Below are 13,105 nucleotides of genomic sequence, written 5' to 3' on the forward strand. Positions count from 1 at the left end.
CATTTTTTTCTAGACTTTTAAATACTGCATTAAGAAGCTTTCAGAGGAGCTTGAAGCAGTCTGTCATTGGCTTATAGGATACACTTGTAAGGTAGCATCTGGATTCAAATTGCTTGTTAAAGGGGCATTCATGCTCTTTATAGCCTTTCTCATTCTTACGAGCACAAACCAAATAGAGCTAACAGTGATTCTTTCAGTAAAAGGCATCAGCTGCTACTTTCCCCAGAAGAAGGCCTATTCTGAAAGCTGAGATAAGAAAAAACTGATGTAATAGTGATGCCTTGGGAAGGCTGATTTGAAAGAGAGACTGGACAGAGCTAGAGAAAAAAGTAGATATTTACTGAAAGGCCCTTAAGTACACCTTGGGCAGTACAAGAGCCTGACCAGGGCTACACCCAAGGTAGACTTAGAATGCTCACAAAATGGATGATGGGTCACAAGGGCTGACACCTTCATAAGTTTTGGTGCATTTGCATATTGGGGTTTAATTGTCAGTTACAGCTTCAGGCTGTGAGGTCTCATCCTTTTTGTTTTCTCTCTTCAGTCCACTGTTTATGCTTTTGGGCCTGAAAGTTGTACCTGTTGTTCTTGGCCTTCAGCAGGAAAAGGATTTGTTTTGTCTACCAACTCTGTGAAGAGAGCTTACTAACACTTAATATGAGGCTCAGAACTACACACCTAGGCAGCACAGAATCTGGAAAACATAAAATCTAAAACTTAAGGCATCAATTAGAAAACAGTTTCATGTACAATCTGAAATCCAGAAGTTAAAAGAAAAGTGAATATGTAGAGCCTTTTCTCTTCTTCCTTCCTTTAAAATGTCTGACTACTTTTAGCATTTATTGAAATTTTTGATAATAAATAATTACAGAGTATAATATGGGAACTATAATACTTAAATTCTAAATCTAAGCATCTCCAGCATTTCAGTAGGACAGATGAATCTCCTTAAGTAAAACAAAGCTAAGTGTAGGTATTTTCTGATCCACATACATTTGAATTTTCTCAGGCATAATTAAATCTTTTGTTTTAATAGCAGACTGTTTTTAAGTGGCATATGTAATTTAAGGCTGGGACAAGACACAGCTGCTGATTGGATCTTTATACCAATATTTAGTACTGCAGCCATTCCCTCTCCTTTAAGACCACATATCTAACAGTGTGAGTTCTGCTTTGCTATATTCAAACTGTGATTAATCTAAGTCATTCTACTGAAAAAGTGTAATAAAAGCAAATATCCGCACAGGTAGAAATTAGCTGGAAGACTGTGCTCAGCATTGTATGAGGGCCTCTCTGTTTCACTTTACTTGGAGTTCAGGTATTTATGCTAGACCTCTAACTCCTGACTTCACTGTGGAGTGATAGAACTTTTTCCACTATGACTGGAGAAGGCAGCAGTTAAGAGCATTACCTACCAGCAACATATTTTTGCTGTAGGCTTTAGGAGTTACACAGGGGTTTTAGGCTAAAGACCTAGTGATGAACACAGCTACTTGGTTAGCTCTAGGAGAGTTTAGGTCTTAGGTAGGTTGGGTAGACATGCAGTGATGTACCTGGTGTGTTTATTCTAAAATTGATTATATCTCGACACTTGTGCATTGTAAGACACAAAAATCACACAGAGTTAATAAAATCTGTGCAAGAATAATTTTAAACACTTTTTTTTTAAATTTTTTTTTTTTGTGAGGTGGTTTTGTTTTTTTGTTTTTTTTTGTTTTTTTGTTTTTTTTGTTTTTTTTTGTGAGAATTTTTTTGTGTGTGAGAATTTTTTTTTGTGAGATTTTTACTGGAAGCTTTGCTGAGGAATCTGAGGAATGGGGAGAAATGTGTAACCAAACATTTAACGTAACAATTTAGTTATCTCAATTTGGAACAGATTGGTGTGTGTGATCAGAAGAAAGTTACTTTTTCCTTTTCAAGTAAATTCCTGGTTCCTCAATTAGTTGTTTTAACTGCTGATTTTAGTTTGTTTTTTTCCCAGTGAAGACCAAGGAAGGTAAGGAGCTCAAGTATTTGAATAAACTTCTTGCTTAACAAAGTGAGAACTGTGTAACAAATTAACTCTATGCATACCTATTAACTGACAGCAATGTCAGATGCAGACCTACTGTGTAATATGAGGCCTATGACTTTGATTAAAATGTTATGTTCAGTGTTTGGTTCTCCCACTTTATTTTCCCCACCAGCTTGGCATTTCACTGTATGCATGAAAACCAGGTATGCCATGTAACTCAAACATTCTAACATGTTACTGTGTTTTTTAGGTACTATTCCTGGACCAATTTTGTTTGGTGTTGCTATAGACAAGAGTTGTACTCTGTGGGATATTAGTGAATGTGAAACTAAAGGAGCTTGCTGGGTATATGACAATGAAAGAATGGCTATGTTGCTGATGGGCATAAGTAAGTTTTTTATATTAAATACATATACTAGGTAATATATACACTGACCCTGACTAGTAGATGGGAATTATTTTGAAATAAAACTTTTCATTTTGAGCAGCAGTGTTTTTTAACTCTTTTTCATGAAATGATCATAAAAAATTTCGTAATGTTCATAAAATATTATGGAAAGAGAAACACCACAGTATGTAAACCTTAAAGGTTACTTTAAAAACTCTTTTAATACTAACAAATAAGAGTTTCAGTCATTGATCTTGCTTCATTGTCACACTTTATTTGCTAGATTTTTAAGGCACTGGCTCACACTTCAGTTTGTCTTCACCTGAAGACACTTCAGTGGGTTCAGGGCAATGAGCATGATTGGGGGAGTGAAGATGATTAGAGGGATGGAGTATCTGTCCTATAAAGAAAAGGCTGAAAGAATTTGGTTTGTTCAGCCTGGGAAAGTGAAGTCTCTAAGCTGACCTTATTGAGGCCTTTCAGGACCTGAAGGGGAGCCTATAAAAAAGATAGATAGATAGAGAAGTACTCTGTAAGAGAGCATAGTGATGGAACAAGGGGTAATGGATTGAAACTCAGAGGGTAGGTTTTGTTATGTATTAGGAAGAAGCTGTTTACTGAGAGGGTGGCCAGGCACTGAAACAGATTGCACAGACAAGTTATGTAAGCCCCATGCCTGGAAGTGTTCAAGGTATAGGGCCCTGAGCAATCTGATCTAGTGGAAGCTGTCCCTGCCCCCAGCACAAAGTTGGACGTAGATAGTCTTCAGGTTCCCTTCCAACTCAAACCATTCTGTGGTTATCTGGGTTGGTGCATTGGCAGCATTGGCAGTTAAGGTCTGGGGAGCTTTCTTCCTCTTTTTATATGTCAGTTCTTTTCCATAACTTATATAAAATTCTTGAAAATATCTCTGAACACTAGTCAGAAAAAATCCTGACTTGTTTAACAATCTGTTCCCTTCAAATGTGAGGTATATATGCCAGTGAGAGAGAGGGTAGGCTTGCATCTGACATAAGTGCTGTTGTCCTGTCTTCTAGCAACTGTGATATTTACAACTATAAACTGAAGTACTGATGTCTAAACCCGAAACTGAAAAAGCAGTAGTCACAACTTGAGGTTAAGGATCTCTTGGCATATTTCTGATCAAATACAATCTCTCCTGTTTTGTCCTTCTCCTTGGCCTTCCAAGTTGCACAAACGCCTTCCTGTAATCTTTTAAGATGGCTGATGAGAGGTTACTTAACAGGCATTCTATGTGGGAAGTTTTAGTTTCTAGAGAGGAGAATATTGATATAATGAAGGATAGTACTGAAACAAGAAAGTCTTGCACCTCAGGCTAGAATGGGGTGAAGAAATACAGAACTGAAGCAATAGCTGCTGCAAGCAAAAATTGGCAGGCAGGTGAAGGGTCTGAATTCAGCTGGATGACTGTCTTTATCTGCCCTTTGCCATTCATGTAAAATACATTTAAATGGAGGCAATGAATTTCAGTCTTAGAGGGTGTATGTAAGTCACCATGTGAGACTTTATAAATGAGTGAAACACGGTGTCTGCAACTGAAAGTGAATGTGATAAAGACTCTCCTGTTCTTTGCATTCAGGTGCTGCTTGCAAAATCATCACAATCATCTTTGTGGTCATGGCAGCGTATTTCTACAAACCTCCACCATTAATTAAATCCCTGCCACGAAAGACTTCAAAAGAGATATCTGCTATACACACACATAAATTATGAGCAAATCAGGGACTTTGGAAAGAAAACTGTAAAAAATAAATATTATTGCAACACTTATACCGAAGTTCTTGTACGCTGTTGCCTAAATATAAAAGATCATATTCAACATTTGAAAAACTTGAAATATTTTGAATCTGTACTATTTTCTAATTTGCTAAACATTGTTCAGTATTCCATTATGGGTATCCAAAGAAGTTACACTGAAATTTGCAGTGTAATTTTAAAAGTCTAGTATGTAACTTAATTGAAACAAGATGGAATACTCTGATCATAAAACAGGAAAAATAAACTGAACGGAGCTGAATGAGCCCCATTTATCCCTAAATGTTACTGAAGTGGGAGAAAATAAGTAATTTGGTATATTGAAGAGAACTGTGTATGTTTAAAAAGGATTTAATGTGCACATACTCTGGGCTAGTGCCTTTGGGGATTTGTCTGTAGGACACTTGGGAATGTGTGAGTTTGGCTGTTTTAGAAATGTTTTTACATGTTATCGTAATGGCATAAATTCCCTTTTTAGTATTTGTAGGAAAATGTAAATAGTTATGATAGAATAGCTGGGTTGCAAAATCAAAGTATTTGTTAATTTAAGTACTTGAGTTTCTATCTGGAATATATACAGAAACTTGCTGTTCAGCTGCTTTATTTAAGCATTTAAAATGGTTCTATAATATTTGAAAATAAAATATTTGGAAATAAAACCTTTTTTCTTACTACGTCTTTGTATGCTTTGTTATTTCCAAATGTGACCGAGTTTTTCTTGACTCCAAGAAACAATGCTGAAAGCTAGCAAGAATGTGTATGGAAGCATCAAAACTAAAATATGGCTTTATTTTCTTTTTGACTTATATTTTTATTATGTTATGAGTCACGTTTTAAAAGCCATATTTGTATAGCACAATGCAAGTGGTCACAAGTTAGCCACTGTTATCAGATATTAAATTATATTGCCTACTACTGAAATATCATCTAATATTGACAGGGAAATTTTAATGAGTAAAACATCCTCTACACTTGCCTTACTTTGGTAATAAGGTTTTTTTTCTGCTGCATTGGCTGTTCGTGTCACTCCTACGAAGCTGTGTGCCCTCTTCCTTGCATTACAAGGACTGTGCTCAGTGACTCTGCCAAGATTTTTAAGCAAATGCTAGAACAAAGGATTACAGCATATGGCTCAAGTTTAATTCTTTAAATGTAGCTGTTAAATTAGGTAGAGGTTAAGTATGCAACTCAAGATCCTCTATGTGTAAATAGAGAATTCAGGAAATAAAGCAAAATAGACTTACACCCTGTGAAAGCACAAGCCTTGATGGTTTTGAGGGAGAGAAGGAATGGGGCAGGATTTGCTTGCTTCATATAGCTGAATGTCTCCTGATGAACAGGCTAATAGCAAGAGATTAACTACCCTTGGAAGAATGAAATACTGATTGTGGTAGTTTTGCATTAACTGATTTTTGGTGAGAAGGGAAAGAGCCAGCCAGGGAAGTGATTTTTTTTTTTTTTTAAGAGAAGCTACTAAGCTTTGTCCGTGCCTGGCCAAACCAATTGCTGGTTGCCTTTGAGAACAGGCGTGCTGATAAGCCAGTTAAAGAGCTGGACACGCCTCTGTGAGGTTCACATTTTAAAGGGAACAAACTCCAGGAATCTCTCTCATGCTTCTGGCCTGGGAACAGGTAACGGGCTGGCCCAGCACCCCCTTGACTGTGGAGCCGGGCTGGGCTGGATGGGCTCTGCCGCTGGCCAAGCCCCTTTTCAGGGAGCCTGCTGAGCCCCGTCCTGGCAGGGCCAGGCTCTTCTCTGCTGCAGCCCTGGCTGGGCTGGGCCCTAGCCACCATGGGGCAGAGGGAGGAGAGGCCATTGTCCCGCGGCGTGCTGCAGCTGAGTCCTAGCCTGGCTGCTGAGATCTTGGCTGCCCCCTGCCCCCAGCACGGCCGCCTAACAATCTTCTACCGTAAACAGCTCCGGCTGCTGGTCTGGCCCGCGCCCCTGAGATTTGGGCGCAGCCCGTCCCCCATTGTGGCCTGAAATACTTCACTTTGACAGCTCCGACTGCTGCCTAGCAGAGATCACATGGCCATCTGCCAGCCCGAGCGAGATCAACTCTTTTACTGCGCAGATGAAAACTTGCAAACATCAATGGTTTCTCGAGTAAGAGAAAAGGAAAGAGTGAAGACGTGGAGAAACAACATGAAGACAGCAAGGTCAGTGAAGAGGGAGTCAAATCTCAGATGGGAAGAGACTGAAGAGATGCCTTAATTCTTTTGCAAGGTCATAGTGATGCACTATGATACACTGCAATATCCCTGTAATTCATGAAAAAGTATGGGGGGATAGAGTCTTCAAACTGCAGACATGACCAAAGGCACCCATGCTGAGGCAAGCAGATGCTGAAGTAGCTGTGATCTAATGAAGAATTCCAACAGAGAAAGACAAGAGTGATGAAAACCCTTTATCCCCAGACAGGAAGAAAAAAGATTCCCAGAGATGAAGATGATCTTAGAGACAGATAAGAGAACCTTTGCTTCTGAACAGCTCATCCTTAGAAGTGTACCCCATTAGCCAAAGACTGAAAACAATTGTGGGAAAAACTGTCAAGTTGAGGGTAGGGACTTTCATACAGTGAACAAATTTCCATTTTCCCAGACAGCTGATTCATAACGTTGAAGCCACAAAAGCACTCTTGTGGAGGTCTCCATGGCATGGCAAGAGAGACTTCTCTCCCTAAGAAAACTGATGAAAGACTATTCTAGATGCAGTAAACTAACTGAAAGTCCCAGGTTTTGTCTCTGCATGTTCTCAGGGGAAAAGAAAAGAAGGTTGTGGGAAGAGGAGAGGTGTTCTGAAGGATTTTTTCTAATTTTTACTATTTTTCTTTTAATTCTGTTTATAAAGTTTTCTTTTACCCTTTAAAGTTTGAGTCTGCTTTGCTCTCCTAATTCTTATCTCACAGCAGCAAATGAATAAATAATTCTAATAAATGCATTGGTATTTGACCAGCATTAGACCCACTACACTGATCCTCCTTGATGTTTGGCAATGTGACCTAAAACTCTGAATTAATTTTCCAGCTCTGACATGGTTTGTGTGGGGTGTAGCAGATCATTAGAAGACACACAGTATTGTAGCTCAACTAGTAAACTTGCTTCTTTTGTTCTGTCCTAGACTCTGAGATCATAGCTAACAGTTTCTGCTGTGTAATGTGGTTGCATAGATTACAAAAGTTGTGGGGCAGAGCAATGAGAGCTTTCTCTTCTGAAGAAGTTATCAGCAGTCTATCTTGCACTGCAATGGTTATCAGGGGGAAGGAAAGAAGAACTGCTGTTGTAATTTATAATCTAGCTTTATGACACATTGAAGATTTCCCTTGCTGGTTCAGGAGTATTGGGCCAAATAAAAGCTTAGCTATTTATCTTGTTTCATAGCAATACACAGTGGAGGCAAGTAGATGTTGTGTCAGAGGTTTTACAAAGTAAAGGTAACCCTCACAGACAAGTGTGTAGTATTGTAGTGGGTTGAGTGCCCACTAGAATTATTTACTCTTTTTCTGCTGTGAGATAGGATTAAGAGAAAGAGCAAAGCAGGCTCAAATTTAAAGGCTACAAAGAAGTCTTTTTTAACAAAACTACAAGAGAGAAAAAATTAATAAGAATCAGAATAAACCTTTCAAAACACCTCTCCTCCCCCACAACTTTTCTTTCCCTTCTCACTGACAACATATAGAGACAAAACTTGGTCAGTTGACCACTTCTGGAATAGTCTTTCATCAGTTCTTTTAGAGAGAGAACTCTCTTTTTCTATGCCATGCAAACTTTTCCACAAGAAAAACAGTTCTCTTATGGCTTCATTTCTCACAAATAGCAGCCGCCCATCTCATGCAGCCTTCCCAGAGCTGCATTAGGGGCCATGTAAACTCACGGGGTGCCATTTTAAGGATGAGCAGTTCAAAAGCAAAGGTTCTTTTCATCTCTCTCTGAGATAATTGTATCTCTGGGAACAGAGGTCTTCTCTTCCTGGGCGTAGATCTTCATGTCACCTCTCTTTCTCTCTGTTCAAACTTCTCATAAGATCACAACTACTTCAATATTTACTTTGTTCACCACTAATGCCTTTGCACCTATCTGCAATTCTGAATACTTCATCCCCCAATCCATGTTTTTCATGACTTAAAGGGATATTCTAGTATATCACAGTCCATCACCATGGCTTTACAAAAGAATTTCAGCCTAAAACCAAGGCATCTTTTGTTCTCTTCCCATCTAGTATGTGACTTGTCCTTTACTGACCTTAATGTCTTCATATTGTCTCTCTACATGTTTTCACTCTGTCTTTTTCTCTCACTCAAAGAGGATTCAATGTTTTGCAAGTTTCATCTGTGCAAGGAAAAAGTTAATATTCTCATCCAGGGCCTGTAGAGGTCATGATGGTCTTTTGCCACACAATCAGTCACGGTGCTGGAACAGTCTCTCAACAAGATAACTCAAAAGTGGCGGCCAAAGCTGTTTACAGTAGAGAGGCTACGCTGGGCTCTGCCAGGATCTCAGGGGCTCTAGCTGCACTCGATTCCAGCAGCAGGGCCACTCTGCAGAGCTGCAGAGCTGCCCCTGCGGGGGAAGAAGCAGCTAGGATCTCAGCAGCAGCACACCCACAGCTGGGGCTCCCCGCCTTCCCCTGCCCGGCAGCCGCTGGGGCCCGGCCCGGCCCTGCTAGGCCTCGCGGGCCGTGATGAGGAGGAAAGTGCCTCAGTGGCAGGATGTTAACAGCTGCTGGGGCCCCGATCCGGCCGGGACGGGACCTTCTCCCTTCCTGCTGCCCAGCAGCCACTGGGACCAGCCTGGGATGGGACCCAGTGGGCTTCCCAGGAAGGGGCCTGGCCCCTCGGCAGGGCCCACCCAGCCCAGTCTCTGTGACAAGGAGGCAGTCGAGCCGGCTTACCTCTTCCCAGGTCAGATGATAAGAGAACTTTCCCCACTGTTTACTGATTTTTAACATGTATTCACAGAGGTGTGTCCAGCTTTCTGGTGGTGTGACAAGATGTCAGTATTCAAAACGAATCACTGATTGGTTTAATCACAGCTTCTCTTTGAAAAAACAATTTCCATGGGTAGCTGCTTTCCTCACCAAATTTCAATCAATGCAAAACCAGCACATGCATGTATCCGGACAGGGAGGGTGAGCTAAAAACCGGCCCAATAACTGTGCCCTGAGTGTCAAAGCTCTAAGTCCAGGCTCAGCCAAGTTCTGAACCCCACAGACCAATACTGGGGCTAGTAAAATTCAGCTCTTTATTAATGACCTGAATGATGGGATATATTGTGCTGTGGACAAGTGGCTGATAGGCTGGCTGGTTGCTGCCGTAGAGAGGGACCTTTACAAGACTGAGAAAGCGGCAAACAGGAACCTCATGAATTTCAACAAAGTATAAAAGTCTGCACCCAGGGGAAAAATAATCCCATGCACCAGTAATGTGTAGGGGACCACCTAGATGGAAAGCAGTCCTTCAGAGTAGGCACAAGACTTCACAGTGGATAAAGCAGCAATACACACTTTCTGCAAAAAAGGCCAGGAGTGTCTTTAATCTGCATGAGGCAAAGCACTGACAGCAGATCTAGGGAAGTGATGCTGTTCTTACTCAGTGCTCGTGCGGTCCCATCTGAAGTGCTGGAACCAGCCCTGTCCTCTCCATACAAAGGGTGTAGACTCACTGGAATGGGCGTGGTGCAGGACTACAGAGAAGATTAAGGGACAGGAGTACCGAGAGCTAGGGAAGTTCCTTCTGCCCAGCAGATCAGGCTCAAGGGAGTTCTGAGCCTTGAAGAGGTAGAAACCACACTGATTAATAATTAATTATTATTAATTCCCAACTTTCTGGTCAGTTGGGAGGCAGCACATACAAAGTGAACACCTGAAATTTCCTCCAAACATAAGAAATTTTATTTTAACCATGAAGGTGGTCAGACATTGGAATAAGTTTCTCAGGAATTTGTGAGATATATTGGTGATATATTAAATCTGACTGGACATGATCCTGAATGATCTATTCTGGCTGACCCTAAACACACTGTGTTTCTGTGAGATGGTCCTCAAGTGGGACTTTTGCCCCGTCCACCATATGACATGTAGCTTCTATACATGTTCTCACAAGGACAGAGACCTATCTGGTTTTGCAGAGTGTTTTTTAGTTTCTTTTCTTGGGTTTTGTGCCTGTTTTGTTTGTTTAATACCAGCTCATATCTCATATTAATATTAAACAACACTTAGCAAGTAATATTCTGCGTATGTCTCACTGGGTGATTATAATTCTTTTCATGGTAACAATGGTAAAACATTTCAAATAGAATTTGTGATTTTTACATGCTCTGTAAACTGATGTTTTCAGTGGTTGGACTCCTGAATTCATGGACTGTGATCTTTGAGGTTATATAAATTACCACAGATTTGAGGTTTAAGAAATTCAAGTCTTGTCCAAAATAAGGATGATTTAGGATATTTTGAAAGTTATGTCTCCTAACTAGCATGATTGCTGTTAGAAACATATCCTGCTGTAAACAAGACTGTCTGACTAAACACTGTAGTAGAACAAATGTGAATCAGAAGTAGGCTTTTGAAACTAAATATATTGCCCTATATTGTTGGAGTCCAGGATATTCCTCTGGCCGCCCTGGAGGATTTGGGGTCTGTCCAGGGGGGTCTGGGGTCTGTCCAGGGGGGTCAGTTGGACCCATGGGGATCCCAGGAGGACACTGACTCTGATTCCTGTCCATGGGAGTGAGCACTCGCATGCAGGAAGAGTCACGAATCCTGGGAATTTGGAATAAGTAGTGGATGGTTTGTTGTAGAGTTTAAATATAGAAATTAGAATTCTTAGTATATGGGGCTGAAGAGGCAAGATGGAGGAATTGGGGAGTGGCCCTTGTCCTCCTTGTTCTTGCTCTCTTCCCCCATTTTGTGCTGAGTTGGGTTTTAGAGATTGGCTTAGAGTGGGACTGACATGTTAGTGTAGGTAGTGGGCATTGGCAAAATTTTGTAAATAAAAAATGCGTTTCGGACGGTGGTTGGGTCAAAGATACCGTACTTAAGGTGCGGGGCTTTCTGATCCGCCCAGTCCAGTCGCGTGTCTTGCTTTGCTGGGGACGCCTTGCAAAGCTGGACAAGAACTGAGAGATAATTAAGAATAAACAGCCTTGATAACACGAGCTGCTGGACTCAACTTGTCGTCTCTGGCTTCGGTGTGAAACACCCAGGGCAAAGAGAAGACCGAAAACCTTATTATCCCTGGGAACAGCAACCCAGGGGAAAACTCCCAGGGAACAGCAACCTTGGGGGAACCCTTATCACCTTGGGGAACAGGAACCCCAAGGAGAATCTCAGGAAAACAACAACCTGAGACTATATGGCTAGTACAAATGAATTATACAAAACTTTACTAGAGCTTCTGCCCAGTAAATATATAGGATTCCATGAGTCTAATAAGGGGGTGACTGTAGTTAACTGTTACAGGTGAGACTAAACTGCTCTAAACTTTCTTAGTTGTTGTATGGTTTTTTTAATCTCAAAACCAAGACTGCAATATACATTTTTTCTCATTTGAAGAGGAAGCAGGATGATAAGGTAAACTCAACCTTTGTCTGGACAGGAAAAGAGAGCCACTATTAAAAAAGCTAATTGTCTTTTTTTTTTTTTTTTTTTTTTTTTTTTTTTTTTTTTTTTTTTTTTTGAGAACGTCTCTAAATTTAATAGCTTAACACCAAAATTTACTTGCAATGGCAAGAGTACATTCTTTCTAGTGTCATGAATATTGAGAAAGGGGAAAATAGGAATTTTGTTTTCATGTGGCTCCATAAATATCATGACTTAAAACTTTAAAGTATTTTTTATACTTGCTTGGTTTGTGAGATCTCTTTGCATATGATTGGAAGTATCTGAACAAAATGACCTAAAATATATTGGTTGTAAACAGAGTAGACCAAAGCACATCTACTGACAGGTTATGGACAGAAACACAGGAACCTTAACAATGCTGCAGCTCATTAGCTCTTTTTACATGTTTGTCAGTTGCTGACCATTACTGAGATGATGACGGTATGAAGAACCACTTGTTAACGCAGTTAATTTGTTAAAGGTAGGTTCAGGTGTAAGCAAGTGTAAGAAAATTACTGAAAAACATCTGAGTCTGAAAGCCTTCCGAAGGGCTATGGGTTAAGTATTTCTTTTTATGAATTAATGAGTATAAAAGACTTTTTTGTTACACTAGAAGAACATACAGCAAGACATTAGAATTTTAGATTTCTTTTGCTTGTTTCTGGGGAGTTTTTTATTTGTTGTGGTTTTTTATTATGTGTGTCTGCTTTCTTCCCTCTCCACCAGATGGTTCTGTTTCTGCTAAAAATAGCTAATTTTGTTGGGTTTTGCATGCAACATTACAATTTTTAGAGTGCAGAGCAGATAATATGCAGCTTTTGCAAAAATGGTTCATGGAAGTGTAACTGGTGCCTTTTGTCAGCTTAATTTCTGCTTTTGCAGTGCCAGTGACTTTCTTTGTGTGGTAAATAAATGAATGTGCTTGTTTGTGACTTATTTTCCCTTCATGGTATGTCTGTGAAGCACACTATGAAGCTGTTTTTATATGGATGAAGGTTTTTTCCCCAAAAAGACAGAAATACACAGGCAAAAAAGATCAGTGTTAAAGAATCCTTACAAAATTAGTGAAGAAAACTGTTACTCTTGTATCTCAGTAATATATGAAAAAAAAATGGGAACAAATTATTTATGGGCTGCTTCCATAGAAAATATAGCAGAAGAATGAGTCTGCTATACAGAGGAGTCTTTTGAATTTGGGCAGCCTACTCATGGGGCTGCCTTTCAAAATCAGCATAATGGGAGTGCTGGTAACTGTTTATAAAACACTGACTTCTCTCCAGTCTACAAGAATACCTTAGTAAATGCCCAAAACGGAAGTACAAGTGGCACAT

General features: G+C 40.1%; 1 protein-coding gene across 2 annotated transcripts in view; it reads left to right on the forward strand.

Annotated features, from left to right (window-relative positions):
- SLCO4C1 (solute carrier organic anion transporter family member 4C1) overlaps window positions 1-4,843 on the forward strand; it is a 29,330-nt gene extending 24,487 nt beyond the window's left edge. The window contains exons 11-12 of one of the 2 annotated variants that reach the window (XR_010083479.1): window positions 2,265-2,402; window positions 4,003-4,143. Coding sequence is in view for 1 of the 2 variants with exons in the window: in XM_063422785.1 (XP_063278855.1) it covers window positions 2,265-2,402; window positions 4,003-4,136 (272 nt within the window). In the remaining variant the exon portion in view is untranslated. Of the gene's footprint in view, window positions 1-2,264; window positions 2,403-4,002 lie in introns of both variants that reach the window. The other variant, XM_063422785.1, reaches the window with a different exon arrangement.
- The last annotated feature ends 8,262 nt before the right edge of the window (window positions 4,844-13,105 follow it).

This window comes from Prinia subflava, chromosome Z, assembly GCF_021018805.1.
Source record: "Prinia subflava isolate CZ2003 ecotype Zambia chromosome Z, Cam_Psub_1.2, whole genome shotgun sequence".
NCBI classification, from domain to species: domain Eukaryota; kingdom Metazoa; phylum Chordata; class Aves; order Passeriformes; family Cisticolidae; genus Prinia; species Prinia subflava.